Source organism: Cervus canadensis, chromosome 21, assembly GCF_019320065.1.
Source record: "Cervus canadensis isolate Bull #8, Minnesota chromosome 21, ASM1932006v1, whole genome shotgun sequence".
Classification (NCBI taxonomy): Eukaryota; Metazoa; Chordata; class Mammalia; order Artiodactyla; family Cervidae; genus Cervus; species Cervus canadensis.
This window is the reverse complement of record NC_057406.1, coordinates 51,746,056-51,772,009: the sequence shown is the minus strand read 5'-3', so window position 1 is coordinate 51,772,009 and position 25,954 is coordinate 51,746,056. Positions and strand designations below refer to the sequence as shown.

Below are 25,954 nucleotides of genomic sequence, written 5' to 3'. Positions count from 1 at the left end.
CTGACCTAGCAATCAAACCAGGGTTTCCTGCATTGCAGGCAGATTCTTTACCAGCTGAGCACCAGGGAAGCCCTAGTGCTGCCAATTTCTTAGCTATGATATGGGGGCACCACTTCACCCCCCAGAGCTCCGGTCTGCTTGTCTGCCAAATGGAACAACAGGTTCCCCCTCCAGGGACAGCAGGCTCATATATGTACTGCAGTAAGATGGAATGGAGAATAAGGAAAATGATCTGACTTTAACATGACTCCTGACCTGCAGGACCCCAGTGAAGCCATGAGGTGGGTATTGAGGAAAGACGGGAGCTTCCTCTCTGCTACAGCTATGGTCTTTACCTCCTCTCCCCTCTTCTTCCTGCTATCCCAAGAACCATGAAACATCTGGTCCCACTTGCCCTCAGCACAACTGCAGCTCGCTAAGCTGGTCCACATTCCTCCTCCTACCCTCATCCCAAACCGCCCAGGGCATTCAGCCCACAGCAACTGTCTGCTTTACGTTCCCACATGCTCCCTGCTCTAGAGACACCAACGTATTTACTATTCTCCAAGTGCGAACCTTGTTCCTTTTCTTCTCACTGTCTAAATGAACTATCCGCTCCTCTGCTTATTGTCAAGGACAAAACATCTAAAAAGTCATTTCCAGTCACCTCTTAAATCATTTACTGACCCCAACTCTGGGCACCCAGGGTACTTAGCTGGTATATCAATGATATCAGCATGTCGATGAAAACACAACCTGTGTATCTAGAGATTCGTATTATTTAGTTATATACTTCCCCAGCACAGAACCAAGTGCAAATAGTGGGTGAGCAGTAGTAATATTATATAACTTCACTAGGAGGATTTCTGAAAAGTCTACTGAAAAAATCTAACTCATTAACTAAAGGACATTCTGCTGTGAACTGGGTACACTGACGTAGGCTCCCAGGAAGGCAAAGAGTGGACCAAGGGCAGACTCAGGCACTCAGACACGGGAGTAAATAACCTGCAGGGTGGGGGGTAGAAGCAGGAAGAGAGGTAGACCACCAGCAGATTACACGATAAATTCATGTTCCATTAGGTTGAGTCTCCTCACTGCCTTTTTTGTTGGGCAAGAGAAAAGGATGTGGTTTCCATGGTACTCTAAATATTTTTAATCCAACAAAACCCCCTTCTCAACAAATTACCCTCCCAAATATCAGCTCATGAAACAAGACTTCTTGGATGAGAGAAAAATAACAGCTTCAAGGGAAAGCAAATGTAATCTGCATTCCCATAGGAAACTCTAGAATTATGAGAATTTCTTTGAAAGAATTCTGGGTTTCTGTTATAAAAAGATACTCCAAGTATAATATCTGTTCTTACCATTAATAGTTACTACACAGCCAACAAGACACAGGATAACCACACTGTTTTTTTTAACCACACTGATTTTATCCATTAAAAAAACAAACGATGGAAACGACTTCCAGGTTATATGCTAGTCTCGTAAGAATGGATGGTGCCCTGCAAGATCCCAGCTCAAGCCCCTCAAAAGCACAAATGGAAGAGAAGCTTCCCCCACATACCTGTCTCCTCGACGTTCCACCCGTAGTTTCGAGAGTCTCGTAGGGCTTGTCCTAACAACGCTGCTTGGTGCATCAGTTTTTTAGGTATGCAACCCACATTCACACACGTTCCTCCAAGACCTGCAAAAGCATTGCAAAATCAGTTTATACCCTGATGTACACAATCATCCAAAGAAAAGGGCCAACAGTTATTACCATTATAAGGGAGAGGGAAACTTCCCCGTCTACCCCTCTTCAGTTCTTGTGGTTGGGCAAACAAACCTGACATAAGACAGATCCACAGGAGAAAGAGAAATACATTGTAATTTGTGCACAGGATGCTTTCATAGAAATGGGACCTAAGAAGTAGCCAAAAGAGACAGCTTTTCTATTTTTTAGACAAAGAAATAATACATTATGAGGAACTGACAGGACAAAGAAACTGACGTTTTGAGTGCTCAATTATTTAAGAATGAAAACAGAGTATGGGTTTGGGATAATGGGTAAAGAAGTAACAGTTTTCTATACATTAGGCTTCTCAGTCCTGAATTCCCTATCTTTTGTGATAAGGGTGTCTTTCTACTTCCTGATGTAGGGAGTGCACCTTTCATGTGATGGATTTCCTGCTTTCAGGCAACAGAAAGGAGGGCCAGAGTGTCCCACTGGTCATTTCTTAAGTAATTTTAATTCAAAATAATCAACGTGCCATAGTGCATATTTTGGGTGGCCTGCTCCAAGCTCCAATGCTATTCTATGAAACATCACAATTTATTTGTTTAATGTAGTCAACATTGTTTACATGAGTTTATTCTTAAGTCTCACAACATTTCTAAGATCAGAGAGCCTTACAGACTAAACACAGCAAAACAACCCTAAAACGAAAAGGAGCAGACTTCCACAACTTCCATGTACTTCAAAAATTCATAATTAACTGACTGCTGATAAAAAAGCCAGATATTGAGGTTTTACTTTGTGTACAACCTTTTACTTGCCACTAAATCCATGAATAGAAGTGATAATGGGGTTGCTGAGAAGGGCATGGCTGGACTGCAGTGGGTCTGAAACCACATGCAAAGTTTGGTATAGGGGATTTCCTGACAGTCCAGTGGTTAGGACGCCACACTTAACTGCCGAGGGCATGGGTTTGATCCCTGGTCGAACTAAGGGAACTAAGATCCCACAGCCACACGATGCAGTCAAAAAGTAATAAAAAAGTCTAGTGAATGTGAGCAATGTTTTACAGAGGTGGTCCACAGCCTTCACTGATTCTCACCAAAGGATTCATAACACCTTGTCCATCCCTAAAAAGATTTAGTGTCCCTGAACTTAAAGAACACGGTGATAACCTGTCTCCATTAGAACATAATATAAGAAGGTGGGCAGGCAGCCAAAATGCCAAGAGTGCAAGATGGCAGAGGACTGCACCGCTTGGGAACCAGCAGCCTTCCAGGAGAGCGCTGGCCGAGTGTCACCAGAGGGCGTGAGCTCCACAGGCCAGCGGGACTGCAGCCAGCACAAGAACACGCCCGACAAGAGGTGACACCTTAACAAGCACCTGAGGAATGAGTGAATCAGAAATTGTGACACTGGCTTACCCAGCCTTCCTGCCTCCTCCTAATTTCCACAGCCAAGTCATCCTGATGAAATTTGCCTATCACATTACTCCCCTTCCCAAAGCTTTCCCATTATGCTTGGATTATCAGGGCCAAATCCCTCATCTTGGTCCACAAGGACCTGTACAGTCTGACACCTGCCTTCCTCTCCAATCTCAGCTCCAGCATCTACTACCCATGCCACAACCACCAAACCTACCCCAGGGCCTTTGTATGTGCCTTTTTGTGAGAAAGAGAAAAGTTGCCTGGAAGATTCTTCCTCAGCTTTTGGCAGGGCTGGCTCATTGTTACTCTCTTATTCTTCATCTAAAAGCCACCTCTTCAGAGATCACCACTGATAACGGTCTCAAAGTTAAAACTCCTTTCTTTACCCAGTTCCTCTCTATTCCACCAAGTAACTTTTTCAGTACCATATATCACAATCGGTAAAGTTCTTGTTCATCTTTTGTCTTCCACGAGAGTGTAAACTCCACAGAAGCAGGAACTTCAGGTCTACGCATTCACTGCTATATCTCCACAGTCCTCGTTCATAGTAAGTGTTCAATAAATATTTATTGAATAAATAAATAATGAACACAGAATTCACCAAGACTAAGAAGAAGCAAGGACTATCCATTAAGGTATCTAATTCCAGTTCTTGTTGGACACAGGAGACAGATTTGAAACAGAAATCCAGGAAGAGTTTAAACTTTCACTGATTAAGCCCCTAAATATACTAAGTTACTCAAATATTTATCTTTCAATCATCAAAACAGCTGTGGACACGGTTCTGTATTATCTGGACTCTGTGCCAAGGAACCTGAGTATTCAACATTTAACTGGAGTCCATTCTGACCTAGCACAAGTGAAAGGGGGAGGTGTTTCGTTTGTTTTTTTAAATTTATTTAATTTCAAAATTGGATTTTAGAAGTCATTCAAACCAAAGCCAGGGAAAAATCTGCTCCTACAAATTCACTTCTAAGGTATTTTAAAAGCTTACCCCATCTAGTTCCAAGAGGGGTTGGAGTGACAAAATCCAGAACCATCACCTTCTTGTCATATTTGGCTGCCTCCTGGAAAATAAATTATTAAAATGAGTTGGAATGGTTAACATGATGGACTGGAAACGGACCATTAAAAATCAATGCTATTTTAACACAGTTGTAATGTCTAAAGCATAGCCAATTATTAATACCTGAGAATTTCATATACCAAGATGATTAGTGCAACTCCAATGTAAAAATTAAACAAGGGTAGCTCTAAAAACATGCAGATTACAGTTGTAAGGATCTGACTACTTTCTCCATATCCCAAGACACACAAGGAGCCTTGCCTTGGCTGCTGCTAGTCCTCCAGAACCCCCTCCAATGATGATGAGGTCGTAGTCATAGGGCTCCGGGAGATCCTTGGAGCCATTCATTTTCACTGGATTTTGAAGTCTGCTTTCCTGAGAAGCCTAAAGAAGAAAAACAATGGAAGAGAAAACAATTTAACTCAAAAGCAGCAATGTCTGGAAAGTTCTGTGAAAGGACCCTTCCTTGAAGAAAAAGAGAAGGCACGTCCAAAGGAGAAACGCAGTCTGACACATCGCAGCACACGATGGGAGAGTTCACCCTTCCCTCGAGTGGGGACCAGTCGCCCGCGCTGTGGCAGGGCTGTCCTCATGCCCCTCCATGTGGCGACAGCTACTGCAGCGTGTCTGCAGAGGACAGGAAGCTAAGGTCCTGACGGCCCAAAGAATCAGCTTACCCCTGAGTTAAGTTTGGTCAGCTCTTTTTTCCTAGAATTTTTAAACTATGCTTTAAATTAGGTTTTAAAAACACCTGTACTGTATGTTTTTAGTAGACTCAATACAATTTGGCAAACATTTATACTTTCTAGTCAAAGGTAGAATAATGAGTATACTAAGGTTATAGAGTAAGATAGGACCCTGCAAACGACAACTGAAACAAGTTAGCCAAGTATTTATTTTTCTACATTGTTTAGGTAAAGCATAAAATCCAGAAATTCAGAAGAAAATCATTAACTGCCATTTACCTGCAGGAAAAGTTAAAAGTCCCTGCTTTCACAAGACATTTTAAATAAACAGGGGTGGGAGGAGGGGATTTAAATAAATAAGTGACCTTTAAAGCTCATTTATTTAATCTGCCTATGCATGAAGTTACCTATATTTACTTTCCATATATCTGGCATTTATAATATAAACTTTTAATTTTACAAAATCCTTTGATTCTACTAGTGTGTTTTTTTTTTTTTGCCTTTTTTTTTCATTTATTTTTATTAGTTGGAAGCTAATTACTTTACAATATTGTAGTGGTTTTTGTCATACATTGACATGATTCTACTAGTTTTAAAACACACTAGTTACAGTTCACATTTGGGTGGAACATTGTTTTGGTAATGCATTTAAAATTTCTTATTAAAACAAAAATCTAACATCAGAGAATGATTGAAACAGCTGTTACCAAATACACACAAAAAATTTTTAAATCAAGTTTTAACCTTCATAATCAGAAAAAAGCCCACAGACTTACCAGCCCAGACTGCACATTTTCCTCCTGCCTACCGTCAGATGTGGGGGGCAAAAGGCAGAGCTTAGGGTCAGGAGAAGAGGATGCTTGGGATGCGGAAGGGGGTGCGGTGTGAAAAGGTGGAGGCGGCGCGGCACTGTGGCTGCCCGCAGGCAGTGAAGCAGGCGTGCAGGGCGGCTCAGGGGCTAAAGGGAGGACACCCGGGAACCAGCAACAGCAGGGGCAGGACCGCGTCATCCTGACCGTCTGCACAAAGGGCCTAACATGAAAGGCTGGTAAACACAGCCAGTGTGCATCAAGTGGCATTATGGCGAGCTTCCTCCTCCAATGCAAGGCACTGTGGGGAGAAAAACAGCCCTTCAGATCGAAGGATCCATATGAGCTTCAGGTCGTAAGCATTACTCTCTCTAGCTGATCTAGGGCTGACTCGCTGCTTTAGAAGAATTAACAAATAAATGAAGCTAGATGTTCTTCTGGGAAAATAACCATTTTTAATCTAAGCCTCATTTTATCTCCATGCACTTAACACAGATGGTGCCAGAACACAATCACTGGCTGCCTAAATAAAAACCACCCAGTTCCTATAACTACTTCCTCTACTACTGAATAAAACAACTGCACGAAACTGTCATGCTGAGAAGCACGCTCCCTCCTCCAACCTTCATGACCTGCTCTCTACTGAAATTCTGTATCAGACCTGGGTTCTTTTTTTTTTTTTTTTTCAGACCTGGGTTCTTATGGTTCAAGTTTAAGAAAAATTGTATCAACACCAATCCGGGTGAACCTGAATATTTTTAATTTTGTAAAGTAAAATCAGAAGGACAGGGAATTGAGGTATTCAGCTGACCCCAGAACTACACATGATGTTTTAAAATTATAGTCCAACTTAAAACTGAAGTTGCTGTCATTCAGTTCTAAGGAGGAGGTTGCCCACCTGAGAGGTAAGACAGACAGACAGACATCTCCTTCTCTACAGCATAAGGAAGAAGCACACAGATGGGGTAAGGAGAGATGGGAGAAAAATGTCCCCCATTCTCCAATTACTGCTAGAAACAGTGGCCACTGACCAGAGCAGCTGATAAAGAACAGGAGTTCTCAAACTTTCAGTCTCAAGATGCCTTTAGAACCTTAAATTATTTAGGATTTCCCACAAAGAGCTTTGAATAATGTGGGTGGGGCTTTGAATATTAGAAAATAAAACTAAGAAAACAATTTTAATATCTTAAATATAAAAATATGTAAACTATTAAAATATCTTTAAAATTTAAATAAAAACATTACTGTTAAACATAAACAACTGATTAAAAACATTTTTAATTAGTGAGAAAAGTGGCATTATTTTATATCTTCATAATTCTCTGATGTCTGTTGATAACAGACAGTGCACATCTTTTTTGTGTTCAGCCCGCTGCACCACATCGCCTGCTATGTAACCTCTGGAAAACTCCATGGCAGAGTTGTCAGAGAATCAGAGTGAAAAAGACAAAGAGCAAGTTACTATTAAGATAATTTTGACCTAAAGGACTACTTGAAGGGGTAAGAGTTGGGGTGGGGATCTGGACCACATTTTGAGAACTACCCACAGAGATGTAAACATATACCCTCCTCTCCCCAGCAGCTGTTGGTGAAGCTTACAAAATGGACATTCTTCCATCTGCCTCTCAATGTCTTTCCTCTACCCCACCCCTAGTAAACACTGCTCCAGACTCCCCAGAAGGGCACAATACGGAAAGCAATTAAGATTTCTTTAAAATTAGAGTAAGTCATCTTTATTCTCTCCCTCCAAAATCAGGCTCCAATATCACTGAAGATGGTGACTGCAGCCATGAAATTAAAAGATGCTTGCTCCTTGGAAGAAAAGCTATGACCAACCTAGACAGCATATTAAAAAGCAGAGATATTACTTTGCCAATAAAGGTCCATCTAGTCAAAGCTATGGCTTTTCCAGTAGTCACGTATGGATGTGCGAGTTGGGACTATAAAGAACGCTGAGGGCCAAAGAATTGATGCTTTTGAACTGTGGTGTTGGAGAAGACTCTTGAGAGCCCCTTGGACTGCAAGGAGATCCAACCAGTCCTTCCTAAAGGAAGTCAACCCTGAACATTCATTGGAAGGACTGATGCTGAAGCTGAAACTCCAATACTTTGGCCACCTGATGCAAGAACTAACTCCTTGGAAAAGACCCTGATGCTGGAAATGATTGAAGGCGGGAGGAGAAGGGAATGACGGGATGAGATGGTTGGATGGCATCACCGACTCAATGGACATCAGTCTGGGCAAGCTCCATGAATTGGTGATGGACGGGGAAGTCTGGCGTGCTGCAGACTTGGGGTCGCAAACGAGTTGGACACGACTGAGCAACTGAATTTAACTGATACTGACTGATTCTCCCCCTAAACACGACTCTACCCTTTGGGCAGACGTATACTGGTCTTTGGTTTTTCACCCATTATACATGAGCTCTGGTGTCAAACTGACCTGGGTTAAAATAACAGCTCTATCGTTCTCAAGGCTGGGTGATCTTGGCTATCACCTAATCCTTGGTAGTCTGTTTTTACATTCTGTAAAATAAGCATGCCCTCTTAACTATTGAGTTTGAAATAATGCATATTATAGCACAGTGGCTAGAAGGAAAAATCCCTACATTCACTAATTCTCTCCTTCCTACAAAAGGGAATCTGCCTGCCCAAGGGGCTAAGTCAAAAAGCTCTGGTGTTTTGCAGACATTATCCTCTACACTTCCCTGCATCACCGCTCACCTGAAATGCCCTCTTCCCACCAAATTCTGATCCAGTACATTGATGGCAGGTTATATTATTTCTATTCAATGTAAACAAAATATCACCCTTTCTAAAGCATCCCTTTAGGTTCTTTTACCAATATCTGAAGATCCCAACATAAGACTATTCCTTCCATTGTTTCCCTAAGGGTCCCAAACAACATGATCTTTTTCTTCTCACAACTGCATTAATACAGGTTCTCAGAGCACTCAGTGAAGGCTGTTCCACCCCAGCCACTTCCTGTCCTTCAAGATTTAGCTGGAAGCCTTTAGCTGACGGCAGACTGGCTCCTCTCCTGAGGCCCCTGCTGGTATCTTCACACAATCCCATCAACTCCATAAGGACAGCATCTTTTCTTTCATCCTGGCATCACCAGTGCCAACTCCACATGCCTGTGATGTGATGTTCAAAAACATTCTTAGAATAAAAGATCTGAGTGCTCATTCCTGCTGTGTTACATGTACTGAGAGGCTGGGCTTCAGTTCAGTTTTCTCATCATGAAAATAAAACTGTGGGAAAACACTAGAAAAGGTACCAGGTGTGTAGCATATTGGTTAGGAGCTCAGATTTAGTCAACATCTGAATTTGACTCTGCTATTTATGTGATCCTGAGCAAACTGCTTAAATTCTCCTGCCTGGGCTCCTTGTCTGCATGGTTATATAAACTGTATCAGCTGCTGCTGCCAACAAACTGCAGCATCCACTAGGGGATGTAGTCAAGCCTCTGTGCTTTGGATGACCATGGGGCAGGAAAGAAATAACACTAAGTGATGGTTTCAAATGCTACAGACTTTCTAGAAGAGCCCAGTGGGCCCCAAAGCCTATGACAGCAATTAGCAAACTACAGTCTGAGGGGCAAATTTAGCAGGCCTGCAGTTCTTTCTTTTTTTTCTTTTTAAACAGTCCCTGAGCTAAGAATTGTTCTTCTTAATATTTTAAAGTTGTAAGCAAGAAAAAAAAAAATCAAGAGTAAAACTTCATGATACATGAAAATTATATGAAACTTGAATTTCAGTATCCATTAAGTAACATCTTATCGGAAAAAGGCCAGGCCCATTTGTTGCAACTGTCTATGGCTGCTGTTTCTGCAACATGAGCGCAGTTGATTCGTTTCAAGGAGGCCATATGGGCCACAAAGCTTAAAATATTTACTATCTGGCTTTCTGCAGGACAAAAATTGCCAACTGCTGGCCTAGAGGAAATTTTAATCAGCGCTGATAGGTGGTGCTGGGTGAAAAGTACCCTACAGTAATGCTAAAGGGTGAGCATAAATCAAAGAACTGTCTTCCTGCTCACGAAGTCGAGATGCTGGCTGTGCTACCTTTCTTCCAGGAGAACCAGGGACACTGATTCTCCATGACCAGTTATCTAGACCTTCAGATAACATGTGCCTGAAATACTTAAGGGCCACAATAACATTTGTGGCTCGGCTGGTAAAGAATGTGCCTGCAATGAGGGAGACCTGGGTTTGATCCGTGGGTTGGGAAGATCCCCAAGAGAAGGGAAAGGCTAAACCCACTCCAGTATTCTGGCCTAGAGAATTCCATGAACTCAGAAAGAGTTGGACACAACTGAGCGACTTTCACTTTCACATAATCAGTAACATTTAAAGGACTCTAAATCAAGCATCCAGGCAAATTACTTACAACAAACAGACTCCATTTCAATGCCCCCTGCCAGGGGCTTTGCCTTACACCCCAACCCCCTCCCCAACACACACACCCACACACACACACACACTCAACATAGCATCTCAACCACCCCCTCCCCAATACACACACACACACACACACACCCAACATAGCATCTCAACCACCCCAACACACACACACACACACACACCCAACATAGCATCTCAACCACCCCAACACACACACACACACACACACACACACACACACACACACACACCCCAACATAGCATCTCAACCACTCTCCAGGTAGTTTTTCACACACACACACCCAACATAGCATCTCAACCACCCCAACACACACACACACACACACACCCAACATAGCATCTCAACCACCCCAACACACACACACACACACACACACACACACACACACACACACCCCCCAACATAGCATCTCAACCACTCTCCAGGTAGTTTTTCTTCAGAGCAGTCATCTCTGACAAAATTACTGTGGTCTCCCACTCTGTGTTAGGCTCAACAATAGTCCCAACATCAAAGTCCGAATCCCTAGAACCTGCAAATACATTATCTGTGAAAGAGATTCTCAAGATGTGAGTTAAGAATCTGGTGATAGGGAGATTTCCCAGGATTACCCCACAAGGCCCAACTTATTCACAAGTATCCTTATAAGAGGGAGGCACACGGAGACACCACAGAAATCAACGAAGACAGAGAGGTTGCACTGGCAGTTTTGAAAATGGAGGAACAGGCTGTGAATCAAGGAATGCAGGCAGCCTCCAAAAAGGCTAAGCATTCTCCCCTCAGAGCCTCAACAGGACCTGGCCATGCTGACACCTTGATTTTACACCTTGCACACCCTGAGAAACTGATTCTGGACTTCCAACCTCCAGAATCGTAAGATAATTTGTGTTAAGCCACCAAACAGTAAATTCATTACAGCAGCAATAGGGAACTAACACACATATTAAAATATAAATTCCTTGAGAGTAGGGCAATTTTCAATCTATCACCTTCCCCTCTGTGCTAGTGCAGTGCCTGGCACAGTTGCTGAATTAACCAAGTGCTAATTCTAATCACTTGATAATGGTTTCCACAAAACAAGGGCAAGAATTTGAGAAAGCCAGGTCTAGACTTAAAATGAATGAACCAAGATGGAGAAGTCACCATGGAAGGAGCCAGCAGCTGCATTCTGACACTGATCTACTACGTGAGGCACTTACGTGAGTGCTCACAATGAGCCCAACACTGTGCTGAATGTTTTGTACATATCATCCCACTTAATCCTCACAATCGTCTTCTAAGCACATGTCATTCCCATTTCAGAAACGGCAAGAAATCTTTTGAGATTAAGAAACTTGTCCATAAGAATTAAACCCAGGTCTAAATGATTACAAATCTCTTGCTTTTCTCACTATATCATACCCAGTAAATCAAAGTACTTGTCACATACTGTACATTTAATAGGTCATTATTCCCACTAAGCAAATAAAAAAACCTAAGGCCTGCAGGTTTAATAATGTGTGCAAAGTCTCTAACTAGAATTTAAAAAGGCAGGATCTGATCCCAGATCCTTTGATCAGAAGTGGTTCTGTTAAACAACAAAATCCTAGTTTAAAAAACTTTCATGATATTTTCCTATCAGCTGATTTTATTGAACCTGTGAAATTAAAGCCACTCTAAATATATTGTTGAGAAGCCAGCAGACTTGTAGTTTGGGTCACATCTAATCTAATAGATAAATGAATATCTATTCATTATCATTATAATAGATAAATGAATTATCTATTAGCCAATTTCCCTTTTTTCTTCAGGGTAAAGAGGGGAAGAAACGACTACTTTAGAAAATAATTGGCTTTAATTTCCAATCTATACGTCATTTAACAACCAATTTAAATCGAAACAAGTGGTCAATCTGATTTATATTTTAACAGCTGTAACTTTAGAGAAGACCCAAAAGATTACTTTCCTCCTAAACCTCCACATTCTCCATTCCTGCTTTTAGTTAACACTTACATCTTCAAATACTCCTAAAGACACCTGGTGTGTAAGCAGACCTGAGGCAAGATCTTTTTGCTATCTCTAAGATTATCTTTTCCCCAAAAAGCAAAGGTCTGAAAAACCTAAGGAACCCGGACGGTAGAGGCATGCTAAAGGGAGGATCAGAGAGATTTCCACAACCACTGGACCAAAAGGTGGTAGGCACTGGGAAGGGTTAGCATCCCTTCATAAGAAAAGGGCAAGAAGTGACTACTTTAGAAAATAATTGGCCCGGTTTCTTGAGAAACTTCCCTTCTTGCAAAAAAAAAAAAAACACACTTCCATTATTACTGAAGAACTTCTCAATCTCCTCTCCGTCTAGATGTCATTCATTTACTCTCTGGATTTCCCTTCCCTGTACTACATTCAGACTTAACAGGAAAATTTTATTATTCCTATTACACAAAGCAGATCCACTTGCCAGATAAGGTTTAATGGCAAGACTCACTACTACCAAAGACTGTTTCTACAGAGATCAAGAAAAACAGCTTGCAAGGATGCTCACTACACCTTCAAAAACTGTTTCCTTAAAGACCAAAATTTTCAGAAGTAGCATCCAAATAAGGTTGTAATTTATATTCTTAATACAAGCAACAACAAAAGCCTTTAGAGCTTTATATGAAGTGAAGGAAATTTGGATACATTAATCATATACTGATATTTCAGTTTACACAGGGAGAGTTTCCAGGCATTCAAAGTCCTATTAAGAAATCAAAATTGAGTTGGGAACAAATATTCAAGGCCAGTACATAATGAAACATCACCAATTCTGAGGAACACTCTGTGTACTAGCAGAAATTACAAAGGGAAACTAGGGGCCAGAGAAGAAACAGAACAAGTAGATAAAGATTGTAACTGGATGTTAGATTTTGTGTTTGAAATAATCTGACAGAGGGCACTAACAGATGAGGTAAATCAATTTTTGCCTAGTATAACATTCAGATAGAATAGTTTTAAAAAAAAAAAACGTATAGATCTCTCTGGAGCCATAACTTCCCACAGTGTCACCTATTTGACCATCCATATTTCCCTGCCCGATCTTTGATCCATTCCTACTCATACAGTACTTAGGTGACAGCTCACCTATTACAGAAGTCAGTCTACTTTTGTTAAGCCCACATCACAGTAGAAATTCTTTAGAACAAGGACACCCACTCATTCATCTTATGAGTCTTCTTTGAAATGAAGCATGGCATCTGAATTTTTTTAATACAGGATTAACATGACTTACGCACTGCCCTACAGTCTTTCTTGACCATTTTTTTCACCCATTCTTTCCCCCAACCTGGTCAAGAGCCCCATATGGGATTGCCTTGGGTCCCTGTAGCAGAGAAAGCAATGTAGTATCTCAGAGCATCATAGCTCATTTTTTCAAATTATCAAACACTTTTTATTTTATGGAATTCAGTTTTTATTGATAAAGTCTTAAGGAGCAGTCAAAAAATCTCTCCCATGAACAGGCCAGTGACAACTTTATCATGACAACTTTATAAAACTACCAAGAAAAATACAACGCACAGTAAAACAACTTATTTTCTTGAAAATATTTTTCACAAGAAATACAGTATGTGCTTCTGTTTGGATTTTACTCTCCACGATGCTATGCTTTAGAAAATAAACTAAAATGCATCTGTGCTAAGAACAAAAATCTTTAGTATGAGTTTGTGATCATAGCCTCTGAAATTTCGAAAGTTGCCACAATGTTTTTCCAGTCTTGTAAACTCAAAGATATAACTCCCTGTTTCCTGCTGTGGAAACTGGGATCATTTCCCTCACCGGCTAGGTTAATATTAATTGGCTCCAATATTGGCAGCCTGTCTTGGTCAAGCCTTATTCTTGCAAAACCATCCCTTATAATGAAAGAAACGTAAAATATATTCTCCACAGTACGAGAGAAAGAGTGTGGATCAATCACAAACTCAAAATAAGACACAGGAGTATCAGGATACTTTCGAAAGTACGTTTGCAACAATCCCAAGATTCTTTCTACTTCTTTTTCTGTGGCTTCTTGATTACCACTCAGATCCAGCTTCCTCAGCTTTGTAGGCATATCCCCATTTTCTTCCATTTTCTGAACTTTTCTCCGGTGATCAAGTCGCGGCTTTCGCGCGGCAGACTCTGATTTGAACGAGCCAAAAAGGAAGTGGAATGTTTCAGCTTGTAACATCCACGATGTCGCTTCCTTCTGCACTGTCTCCCAGAAGGAAAGAGCTATGTTATCGTCACAGTTGTTCAACGGATCATGTCCATCATCTTCCATCCAATTTAGACCCACAAATATAAACAGAAAGTCACAAAATGCCACCTGATTAAAAAAGTTCATGTCAGAGTTCAGCTGCTTTGCTTTTTCTTTACCCAAATCAGAAGCCAAAACAAGAAACTGAGCGTCTAGAGCCGCTTCTCTTGTCCGACTCACTGCGTCAAACAGGACATTGGCTTCCTCGAGAGCCTCGGTTAAGGAGTCGCTCGCCGTGTTCACTATGTCGTCTCGGTTCTGCTGGACGCAATAGATGAGCTGCCGGTACTGCTTGCGGATACTCCGGCATTTCTCCTCATCCACCCGCTCCAGCAGGCTGGGGTGGATGTCGGCCTCCCCCCAGCTCAGGTCGTCAGAGGAGGTATCAGATTCCGCATCAGACGTCGCTGCCGCTTCCACCTTCAAAGCTTCCTCCTCCTCCTCCTCCACCTGCTTCCGCGAGTACGCACTACCCGGGATGGTCACCGCCGGTTGCGCTCTCGTCTCGTCGGCTTCCCTCAGGGAACCATTTTCATCGGCCATGTCGGCGACGGGAGGCACTCAGGTAACGGTCTTCGCGACGTCCCGGACAACAACGTAAACTGCAGGGGTCCCCCAAGGCGGAGGAGGACGCCGCCCATGCGCACTAGCGGCGGCCTAGCGCCCCGCCCCCTCAGTGAGCGCATAAGCACCCCCGCTGCGTAGAACGCGAACACGCGTAGAACGCCGCCGAGAAGCCGGTCCGCCGCCACGCTGGAGTAACGCCGGCTGGCTCAAGCCACAGCCGTTATTTTGGCGTTTACTAACACTGTCATCTAGCTTTCAAAGAATCGCTTGGAAAAGCTAACGACAAAACTATGGGGAGACTAAACGCCCCGTACTTTAAAACACTGGCTGTCACATACTGCAGCATACTGTCATTAAAAGATGGGGTGGGGGGATGTTTTTGTTTTAAAAAATAAAATCTGGCTAAATTACAAACTGCTAACAAAGCCAAGGATCGCGGCCTGCACTATCTCCATTGCAGAAAGACTGAACTCCCAAGATTCACTTGCAAAGTGGTTGCTAGGAACTCGGTCTTCATTATACAAATGTAAATTGTGTTTTGAAGGCCTTCAAAAGCCAAATCCGCGCCAACCTACCCCATGGGGGAGGGGAGCGGGTGACCGGGTAAGCCAGGGTCCGGGCTGGCGCAGGCGCAAAGGTGCACTGCCTACCCACCCCTACCCCGTCCCCCAGTGTTAGGCAACTGATCTCTGATTCTCCAGCACCCAAGAGTACGAGAATAAAGTAGACAGGGTCTCCGCCAAGGAACTATTTGGAAGACTGCAAAAGTACAGGTCACACAACCCGAGTGGATAGTAAATCTGAACTCTAAAAGGTGAGAAACCTGTGAAGACTTTAAACACCATCTGTTAGGAGGATATGAACATGAACGCTGTTAAGTCACGAGACAAATTTATGTAGGAAAATACTGCCACTAGTTCACGGGGGGGAATCATGTAAAGTTGGAGAAAGGACTCAGCTCGTTAGTCACAAGAGGGGAGGGAGAGGGAGAGAGAACACCTCAGTGCAGCTCAAGTTCTGGTTTCCTGCATCCGCAAGTATCTGCCCTATCTTCCTTCCAATGCATCTTTACAGGTTCATTTTTCTTTGACTTTAGCGCACAGTTTTGGAGTAGGAAATGGCAACCCACTCCAGTATTCTTGCCTAGAGAATCCCACAGAGGAGCCTGGTGGGCTACAAGTCCATGGGGTTGTAAAGAGTCAGACAGGGCTGAAACGACTGAGAGCACAGTTTCTTGTAAATGCATGAACAGCAAAGGCTAGTATTCAGTTCAGTTCAGTCGCTCAGTCGTGTCTGACTCTTTGCAACCCCATGGACTGCAGCAAACCAGGCCTCCCTGTCCATCACCAACTTACTCAGACTCATGTCCATTGAGTTGGTGATGTCATTCAACCATCTCATCCTCTCTCTGTCCTCCCCTTCTCCTCCCACTTTCAATCTTTCCCAGCATCAGGGTCTTTGCAAATGAGTCAGTTCTTCACATCAGGTGGTCAAAGTATTGGAGTTTCAGCTTCAGATCAGTCCTTCCAATGAACACTCAGGATTCATTTCCTTTAGGATGGACCGGCTGGATCTCCTTGCAGTTCAAGGCACTCTCAAGACTCTTCAACACCACAGTTCAAAAGGATCAATTCTTTGGCGCTCAGCTTTCTTTACAGTCCAACTCTCACATCCATACATGACAACTGGAAAAACCATAGCTTGACTAGATGGACCTTTGTTGGCAAAGTAATGTCTCTGCTTTTCAATATGCTGTCTAGGTTGGTCGTAACTTTTCTTCCAAGGAGCAAGCGACAAGTGGGCCTTAGGTAGCGTGACAATGAACAAAGCTAGTGGAGGTGATGGAATTCCAGTTGAGCTATTTCAAATCCTAAATGATGCTGTGAAAGTGCTGCACTCGATATGCCAGCAAGGCTAGTATTAAGTTACTCAAAAATAGTTATATTACTATTTTTGTTCACCATTATTTTTTTAAAGTAGGGTTAAAATTCAGAAAGAAACATCTGTTTTTCAAAAACAGGACGCATTACTGTTATTTGTACATATATATCATCCTGTTCTATTAGACTGTTCAAACAATGGGACTGGTTCAAAATTGGGAAAGAGTGGGTCAAGGCTGTATATTGTCACCAAGCTTATTCAACTTTTATGCAGAGTATACCATACAAAATGCCGGGCTGGATGACTCACAAGCTAGAATCAGACTGCAGAGAGAAATATCAACAACCTCAGATACGCAGATGACACCACTCTAAAGGCAGAAAGTAAAGAGGAACTAAAGAGCCTCTTGAAGGTAAAAGCAGAGAGGGAAAAAGCTGGCTTAAAACCCAACATTCAAAAAACTAAGACCATGGCATCCAGTCCCATCACTTCATGGCAAATGGGGAAAAAATGGAAACAGTGACAGATTTTATTTTCTTGGGCTCCAAAATCACTGTGGACAGTGACTGCAGCCATGAAAATTTTTAAAAAGACGCTTGCTCCTTGGAAGAAAATCTGTGACAAACCTAGGCAGCGTATTAAGCAGAGACATCACTTTGCCAACAAAGGTAAGCATAGTCAAACCTATGGTTTTTCCAGTAGTCACGTATGGATGTGAGAGTTCGACCATAAACAAGCGCCAAAGAATTGATGGTTTCAAACTGGTACTGGAGAAGACTCTTGAGAGTCCCTTGGACACAAGGAGATCAAACCAGTCCATCCTAAAGGAGATCAACCCTGAATATTCATTGGAAGGACTGATGCTGAAGCTGAGGCTCCAATACTTTGGCCCCCTGATGTGAAGAACTGACTCATTGGAAAAGACCCTGATGTTGGGAAAGACTGAAGGCAGGAGGAAAAGGGGGCAAAGAGGATGAGATGGTTGGATGGCATCAGTGACTCAATGACATGAGTTTGAGCAAACTCCAGGAGCACAGTGAAGGACAGGGAAGCTAGGGGTGCTGCAGTCCATGGGGTTGCAAAGAGTTGAAGGTGACTTAGTGACTGAATAGCAACAAATTAAACTGTTAGCTCCCCTAAAGCAAGAACTTATTTGTAAATCTTCCAAGCTAAGCTATTTTCACATGGATATATTTGAGTAGACACATTTCAATGTGTAATTGTAGATGAAAAACTTTGTTCCAGAACCTACTGCAACTTATTTGGCAGCAAAAGATGAACTTCTTCTAGTGAAAGAAATAAATCTCACACATAGATAATGAAAGTTGACTGCTTTGCATAATTCAGGCTTATTTCTCTGAAACGAAGAAAAAGCAACAGGAAAACAAAGTTGGGGCCCAGGATCATCTAAGGGCCATATTTTACCCCCAAGCCTGGCCAAGTACAAACTAATACTTAACCTGTTTTATATCTTTGGTGAAAACTCATAGTCCCAAGTTCCAAATCCCAAAAAGTTTGGTTTTACAGTTAAACCATATTCTGGGGACTTTCTGATATCTATTTCAAATTCAATAAAAGCAATTTATAGATGAACTCCAAAAGACAAGCCAATCCTCCCACCCTAAGGTGTCTATCTACCCCTAGCTCAGAGCATGGAAAACAGGCTAGCACCAATTTGCTCCACACAGAGCCTTTCATCAAAGAATTTTTAAATGCTTTAGAAAAGTAAATGAATTTTCCCAACCTACTTATAAAGTATTACTAATACCATTTACAGGGATTTCTCAGGAGATAACAGCCCACACAACTTGCTCAGAGCAACAGCACATATCAAGACAAGCATTAGGTTATTAAGTTGTGATTTCCAGTGCTAAATTTGTTCTCTGCTAGATCCCTGCTCCTAAGAACCTCCGTAACATATAGCATCCTCAGAAAGTAACACTTGCATTATGGTCTGCCTTTTGGTATGTGCCTTGAGAGCACAAGGTTTAGATGTGGCTACAAAGCAAAAATCTCAAATCTAATGATTTCCCCTGATCATTTGAAGAACGGAGTTGCTGCTAAAGGCTCCATAAGGCCTTTATTTCCTTTCTTCTTTTCTTCAATATTTTTCTCCAATGTTACTGTTCAGTCCCTTTGCTAGGAGTTCAGATTCATTCGTTCCAAGCATTCTTAAGCTCCTTCCACAACCCTCAGTGTTCAACACAAACCTAATGGGATGGATGAATGTTACAGTGTGCTACAGGTCTCTCTATGGTCAAATTTTAAAAGTCATACAGGATTCACTATCTTTTCCAGTGGGTTTTTATTGCCTGATTAATCTATAACAGAGAGATATCTAAGAGACCTCTGAGCCAAGCCAGGAACCAGTCAGGTTAGTCCTGCATGCTAAAAGATACCCTGCTATTAGCTACCTCCTGATACTTTCCTGTTCCTTCTTGCAGTTTTTCTCCCTTCATCCTGCCAGGATAAGCTGTGAAGAGACGTGCTGAAGGCCTAGTTTGATTTGCTGGAGTAGCTGGGTGTTGTATACACGTTCTTTTTCATTTTCATCTCCTTTAAGGCTATGTTTTTAGGTGTATGTTTTTGCTTTGTTTGCCTGTTCATATTAAACTTTGCAATGATCAAGGCAGATTATCTGTTTTTAAAATGAGCTTCTGAAAACTCCATGGACAGTGGAAGGAGGCAAAGCTGGGTTCCAATCATGTGTAAGGCATGCGTGCTCAGTCATATCCTACTCTTTTCAATCCTATGGACTATAGCCCACCAGGCTCCTCTGTTCATGGGATTCTCCAGGCAAGAATAGTGGAGTGGGTTGCCATTTCCTCCTCCAGGGGATCTTTCCTACCCAGGGATTGAACCCACATTTCCTGTGTCTCCTGCATTGCAGGTGGATTCTTCACCACTAGAGCCATGGGGGAAGGCCAATCATGACCTATTAGCATTTCCTTAGACAGGCTGCTTAACCCTGTCAGCCTCTGGTCTCCTCATCTGTAAAATATGAATACTACTACTCTGTCATAAAGCTACTATAAGTATTGAATGAATCAGAATTACGTAATAGATTTGACAATATTTACAACTACTGAGTAGTTACTTAAATCTTCAGTTATCCCAAAGGTAGCAAATGTTTAATAAACATTAAAACACTAAACAGAAAAAAATGTAACAAACCAGTAGCCTCACTCCTGGATATTGTTTTAGGAACAGAAAAATGTTTTAAAGGCTGAATCAATAGGAGGAAAACAGAAATATATCTCACTATAATGAAACCAGTGAAATCTGTTATATAATAAAATTTTAAAACCTACTAAGGCTTCAGTTAAGCTTCCCAGGTATCACCAGTGGTAAAGAACCCGTCTGTCAATTCAGGAGACATAAAAAATGCAGGTTCAATCCCTGGGTTGGGAAGAACCCCTGGAGGAGGGCATGGCAACCCACTTCAGTATTGTTGCTTGGAGAATCCCATGGAGAGAGGAGCCTGATGGGCTATAGTCCATAAAGTCGCAAAGAGTTGGACACAACTGAGGCGACAGTTGTGTATAGCACTTTGAAAGATAAACCACTCTACTAGATATTCTAAATCTGGGCCACAAAGTGAGTCTGAAATTATACGCAGAATTCTTTATGTGTATTTTTCTATAAATGGATTTCAGCAGATTCTTTGAAAATACTCTGTATCTAAAACAGGCTTTGAATAACTGTTCTATTCAAATAATGCTTTACTGTTAGCTGAAGTAAAAAGATAAAATGACAGTCACGTCCCACAAAATAACTTGGACCCACCCATTGAGATACTTCAGAGTACATAAAACCTCCGCCCTTGCTCTGTGGTTTAAAGTCATACATTTAACTGACACTTCAGAAAACCAAGTACTGGCTGACTTGCCAAGCCCCAACAACTAACATAAACAAGGCTGTGAGATGAAAAGAGAACATTTTCCACTATAAGAGCCATTATCAACTCTCCTGGGACATCTCAGAAGCCAGCAATGACCAGGAACATCATTTTGATAGACTAGGGGTAGGGAAGCACTGGGTGTGTGGCTTCTAAAGGAGGCAGCCTTGGAAAAACTCAGCCCTTGAGGCCAGAGTTAAAAGTAGTGCTTTCTTCAGAGTTTGACTTTCCTCATTTGTAAATGTCACCCATCAGATGACTTCTCTGTCATACAGAGTGGCCATAACTCTTTGTAAAAAAAACCGTATTACAAACATCAGGTGACAAATGTATTTTTAAATATATATATTGCCCTACAGATGTTACAGATGACAAAGACAGGGCCTAACTCAACAGCAAGAATACAGGGGCTCAATAAGCATTAGCTGAATAGACATAATGTGACTTTCTTCTCAGTTGACCTGGACACAGCTACATAAATTGTTTAAGTGGACAATGCTCCAATCACACAGCTCCTTAAAAGTCTGAACTGCATTATATGCTGCCTAGAACCTCTCCTGAACCATTCTGGGGACAATTGCTGAGAGAGACAGTCCACTTCCACAAAATCAGACACCTCATAGCTAAATCCCTCACTAAAGTCAGTCCTCTGGCTCTGCCATCAACCATTCATTCCACAAGTATTTACTGAGTGCATACCAGGTATTAACACAACACATGGAAGACACAAAAATAAACCATTTTTGTCCTAAAGGAAGGTACAACGTAGTAGGCACAGAGGAATGCAATTCCAGCCTGCAAGTATGCTGCACACCAACGCCAGTTTGCCAGAACTATGCTAGGAATACCAAGATGTGCATGGGCTCGGCCGTGAGTCATGAGCATACAGTCATACCCAAGAGATCAGGCACGCATCCCAAAAGACGAAACACAAAGCCAAGTGCCAGAAGTGTGAGAACAGTTCAGTGAGCTTTACAGACAGCCCTGCGCTCCATCCTGGCTCTGCCGCTGTGTCGTCTGGGCGTACTCCTTAAGTTCTGAGGGTCTCCACCCTGTCATCTGGATGAGGATTAAATCAACTAGAGATCACAGCATTTAGAAGCTAGCACAGAAGACACATTCAATACATGATAGCTACTCTCATTGATAGGCATGCTCATTTAAATATCTGATGAGATCTTAAGACAGATCTGGAAACACAGGCACTAAGAATAAGTCTAGCTCTTCACTCTTGATATTGGCAGGACTCCTCTATTCCCAGAGATGGGGATTTGTGCGAGTACTGAGGAAGCACAGAGGAGGGGAAAGAGGCAAATCTGGCCTTGTACTCTGACCCAAGTGGGCAGGTGGAAAAATGGGTCTGAGCAGGAAAAGTCAGAAAATGACTTTTGAAATGAAATAGAGAACAGACCAAAGGAGGGAAATGTTAGGGACTATAGCTGCGACAGTATTCCCACAAGCTTCCAGTATAGGCAACAGAGCGGAGCAAGAGACAACCCGAAAAGCAGGTTGGGGCCAAACCCTGGGGACACAGAAAACCAAATTAAGAAATGTACACTCTATCCTGGATGCAGATCTGGGGGCAGCAAACAAGCAGTCAGGAAGATGACTATGCAGCAGATGGACAGGAAGGGCAGGAAGAGAGATGAAGGCAGCCAGTTAGAGACTACAGAGGCAGGAGGCAGTGAGTACCTGAAGCAGCCTGGGCAAGAGTTAACAGAGGCAGAAGGCACCTACGTGGGAAACAGTCAGGCCTGGCGAAATGAACACAAAACATAAAGGCGAAAAGAAATCTGAAGCCTGGACCAGAACAGTGACACCATTGTACAAGGACAGACAGCGAAGAGGTTTGAGTCATCTCTTGGTTAAAGCGAGGGGAGAAGGCATTGGGTCTCACCATAGAGTCACAGCTACTAAAAACTGTACTGTAGAATCAGCGCCAGATAAATGTATTTGCACTGCGAACAATCTATGCCCCTTCTAAACATTGTTAGTCCTTACCTCTTACCTTCTTAAGAAACCAGGGTCAAAGCAGTCCTTCAACACTCCTTAGGCCTCAACCTTAATTAGGCTGAAAAGCACAGACATTACTAATCTCCCCAGAAGGGATTGTCTCAGAGAGAATCAAGTTTTCTGCTCCTTTTAGTAGAGTATTAAGAAAGTGGACTAGTCAGAGTTATTAAATTACCGCTCCATTTCCTGATGTCCATTCAGTCAGGAGTTTCTGGTTTCTGGTAACTTCAGAAGTTCAGCTTGAAAGGAGACCTGCCTATTTCAGTGCCCCCCGCCCCAGGCCCTGCAGCCGGACCACCACACTATCATCTCTGAGCTTGCCCGACACTGGTTCCATAATTCATTGGATGTCCCTCAAAAAGCGCTGCTCCGTGTCACCTCTCCTGTTACTGCCTGGAATAAAATAAGTCCCATGTTGCAAGTTTTAGTCTCATCTCCCCAGATTATTCTCTCAAACTGCTTAAGTGCTAACTATGTTTGGCCCTTCGTATTCCAGCAAGTGCTTTTCCACTCGCTGTGCTTTTCCTCTCAACACCACCAACAGGCATTCATTTTGTACAAGTGGTTTCAAAACTCTGGAATCCAGGAGATGCTGATTTACATATAAGATTTCCTGTAAGAAAATTTGCAAACTTGCTCTTAAGAACTAAAATATTTACCTTTATACTAAAATATTTAACTAAAATACCTTCCGGGTATTAAAGTCATAATCTTTTGTTTGGTTTTCCTCAATTCTAATTATTTAGCAACTAATCTTGACCAAACTACCTCATACATTAAAGTAAATCTCAAAACGAGATATATATCATAAGAATTACCTGAGGGGGCTTGTTTAAAATAAATTAAAAGGCAGAACCTAGCCCCTTCCAGAGAGTTCAAGGAATATAGCCCAGCATGAATGTTTAACAAGCATTCCAGGTGACTGCAGTTTTTTTGAAAGACACTTCTTTAAAGCCTTTATCACATAGTCTAAACTTATCAGGTCCTTCCAGTAGGACCCTGCTCCCTGGTCTCCTACAGTTCACGGTGAATGCAAGGCAGGTTTTGGTGCTGCTGCTGTTTACTGAGGGAAAGGAAGGCAAATGAAGAAACAATATTAAGAGGAGAAAAGAAAAGCAGGCATTTTTATCAACTCCCATTTCATTGTTTAGGTTGCAATTAAAGCAGGAAATCTTAACCTTTAAGGTGTGGACTTTAGGATATAACACTGATCCTGCTGCTGCTGCTAAGTTGCTTCAGTCGTGTCCGACTCTGTGTGACCCCATAGACGGAAGCCCACCAGGCTCCCCCGTCCCTGGGATTCTCCAGGCAAGAACACTGGAGTGGGTTGCCATTTCCTTCTCCAATGCATGAAAGTGAAAAGCGTAAGGGAAGTCACTCACTTGTATCCGACTCTTAGCGACCCCATGGACTGCAGCCTATGAGGCTCCTCCGTCTATGGGATTTTCCAGGCAAGAGCACTGGAGTGGGTTGCCACTGCCTTCTCCGAGCAATAATCCCATAAGCACTCAATTCTCCACTAAATAAATGCCTTTCTCCACTCAAACCCAATTTTCCCTAAGAATTTCAGGACTTACCATTTAGCCCCAAATGTGGTCAATTTGCTGCAAATTCATAAACATTTCAAAGCAGTAGTCCTTATCTAGCCGTCTTCTTCCATTTTTTAGTACTCATTAAAAACCAAAAACAAATCAAATGATACAAAGGAGAGTGATAAGTTTACTTGGAAGAGATATGCTAAATAATTTTTTTAATTTTAATTATAATTTGGCAGTAGGCTTTTTGTTCATGGCACTGCACTTCATTAAATGGCTAAAATTAACTATGATCATATAGAATTGAGAACATCAGATCTTATCAATTAAGTGGGTGCAAAGCTTATTAAAAAATTCATAAACATTCTTTTTACTCCCATTGGTATTAAAGCCAGGATTATCTATAGAATTGATATAAAGATCAAATGCCTATACACCTTTTTAAGTGCAAATTTATGACACAAGTAGGGAGATCAGACAGAAAGGAATATTAATAGGACTTTGTTTCATTTTACTTGCAAAATAAAGGTCTGAGTAACACAATATATTTTATATCAAGCTAAAAGCCTTTTTAGGGGTGGCTCAGTGGTAAACAATCTGCCTGCCAATGCAGACTGGGGGGATATGGGTTTGATCCCTGGGTCAGGAAGATTCCCTGGAGGAGAAAATGGCAACGTAACCCACTCCAGTATTCTTGCCTGGGAAATCCCACTGACAGAGGAGCCTGGCAGGCTACAGTCCATGGGGAAGCAAAAAGAGTAGGGCATGACTAAGTGACTAAACAACAAACAACAAAAGCCTTTTTTATTTCAATTATTTTCCATTATTTACTGTGTCTTTGAAGTCTATCGCCATTTTCTGTACCCATTCTTCAAAAAGGTAATAAATGATTCTTTTAGAAAAAAAGATAGTAAATAAAAATGCAAATTAATTGTTCCAGTCATCCTGAAGGCAAACATATCTAAATACACTGTCAAACTGAGAACTCAAGCTTATTTAAGACGGCAATGGTCAAGTATGAGTTCCATTTCTTAAAAATTACAAATACAATTAAACAAGGACGACCAAAAAAAAAAATCAGCAAAAATTAAAGTAGATATATCAAGGTGATAAGATTGTGAGTATCTCCCCCACCTGATGTGTTAATAGAACACCATCCATGTTGCATATCCCTCCAAAGGGGCACCCTGCCCGCCAGCATTGGGCCAGTGAGGTAGGCCATGACCCATCCAGCCCTCAGTAGATGGGCCTAAGGGAGGGCTGTCACCAGCTCACCAACACCCAAAGCAAGGATTTTTTTTCTTTCCCTTGGTTCTACCAGGTTAACTCTGAGCTGGAAAAAAGACCACTGCAGGGAAATGAACTCACTCCAGGAGTCTGAGGTTGCTCTCCCCTGAGACTTGGGTTTCTGGGTTTCCCTCCCTAAGAATTAAAAAGGAAGATGATAGGGTCGGACAAAGATAACCATTGCCAGACCCACTTTTCTCGGTACTTCTCTAAACAACTCACTTTCAGCAGTTTTACACTGCTGCTAAAAAAAAAAAAAAAAAAAAGTTATTTAGATTTACTGGAAGAGAGAGGGAGGGAAATAGGAAGGAAAGGGGATGAAAATAGGCCCCTCTGCCCTTCCAAGCTTCCCTGTTCTGAAATGTGTCTCATCCAAGTCGATTCACACGTGAGCTGGCGCCCGCGTTTCTCCGT

General features: G+C 42.1%; 2 protein-coding genes across 4 annotated transcripts in view; both read right to left on the bottom strand.

Annotated features, from left to right (window-relative positions):
- TXNRD1 (thioredoxin reductase 1) overlaps positions 1-25,954 on the bottom strand; it is a 59,598-nt gene that overhangs the window by 31,814 nt on the left and 1,830 nt on the right. For all 3 annotated transcript variants that reach the window (XM_043440147.1, XM_043440148.1, XM_043440149.1), the window contains 3 exons: positions 4,451-4,573; positions 4,118-4,190; positions 1,547-1,666 (listed from right to left, as the gene is read on the bottom strand). In XM_043440147.1, coding sequence (XP_043296082.1) covers positions 1,547-1,666; positions 4,118-4,190; positions 4,451-4,537 — 280 coding nt within the window. In that variant the 5' untranslated portion in view covers positions 4,538-4,573. The remainder of the gene's footprint in view (positions 1-1,546; positions 1,667-4,117; positions 4,191-4,450; positions 4,574-25,954) is intronic.
- EID3 (EP300 interacting inhibitor of differentiation 3) lies at positions 13,497-16,299 on the bottom strand. Its single transcript, XM_043440150.1, has one exon. The coding sequence runs from the start codon at positions 14,900-14,902 to the stop codon at positions 13,775-13,777; it is 1,128 nt and encodes a 375-aa protein (XP_043296085.1). The 5' UTR covers positions 14,903-16,299; the 3' UTR covers positions 13,497-13,774.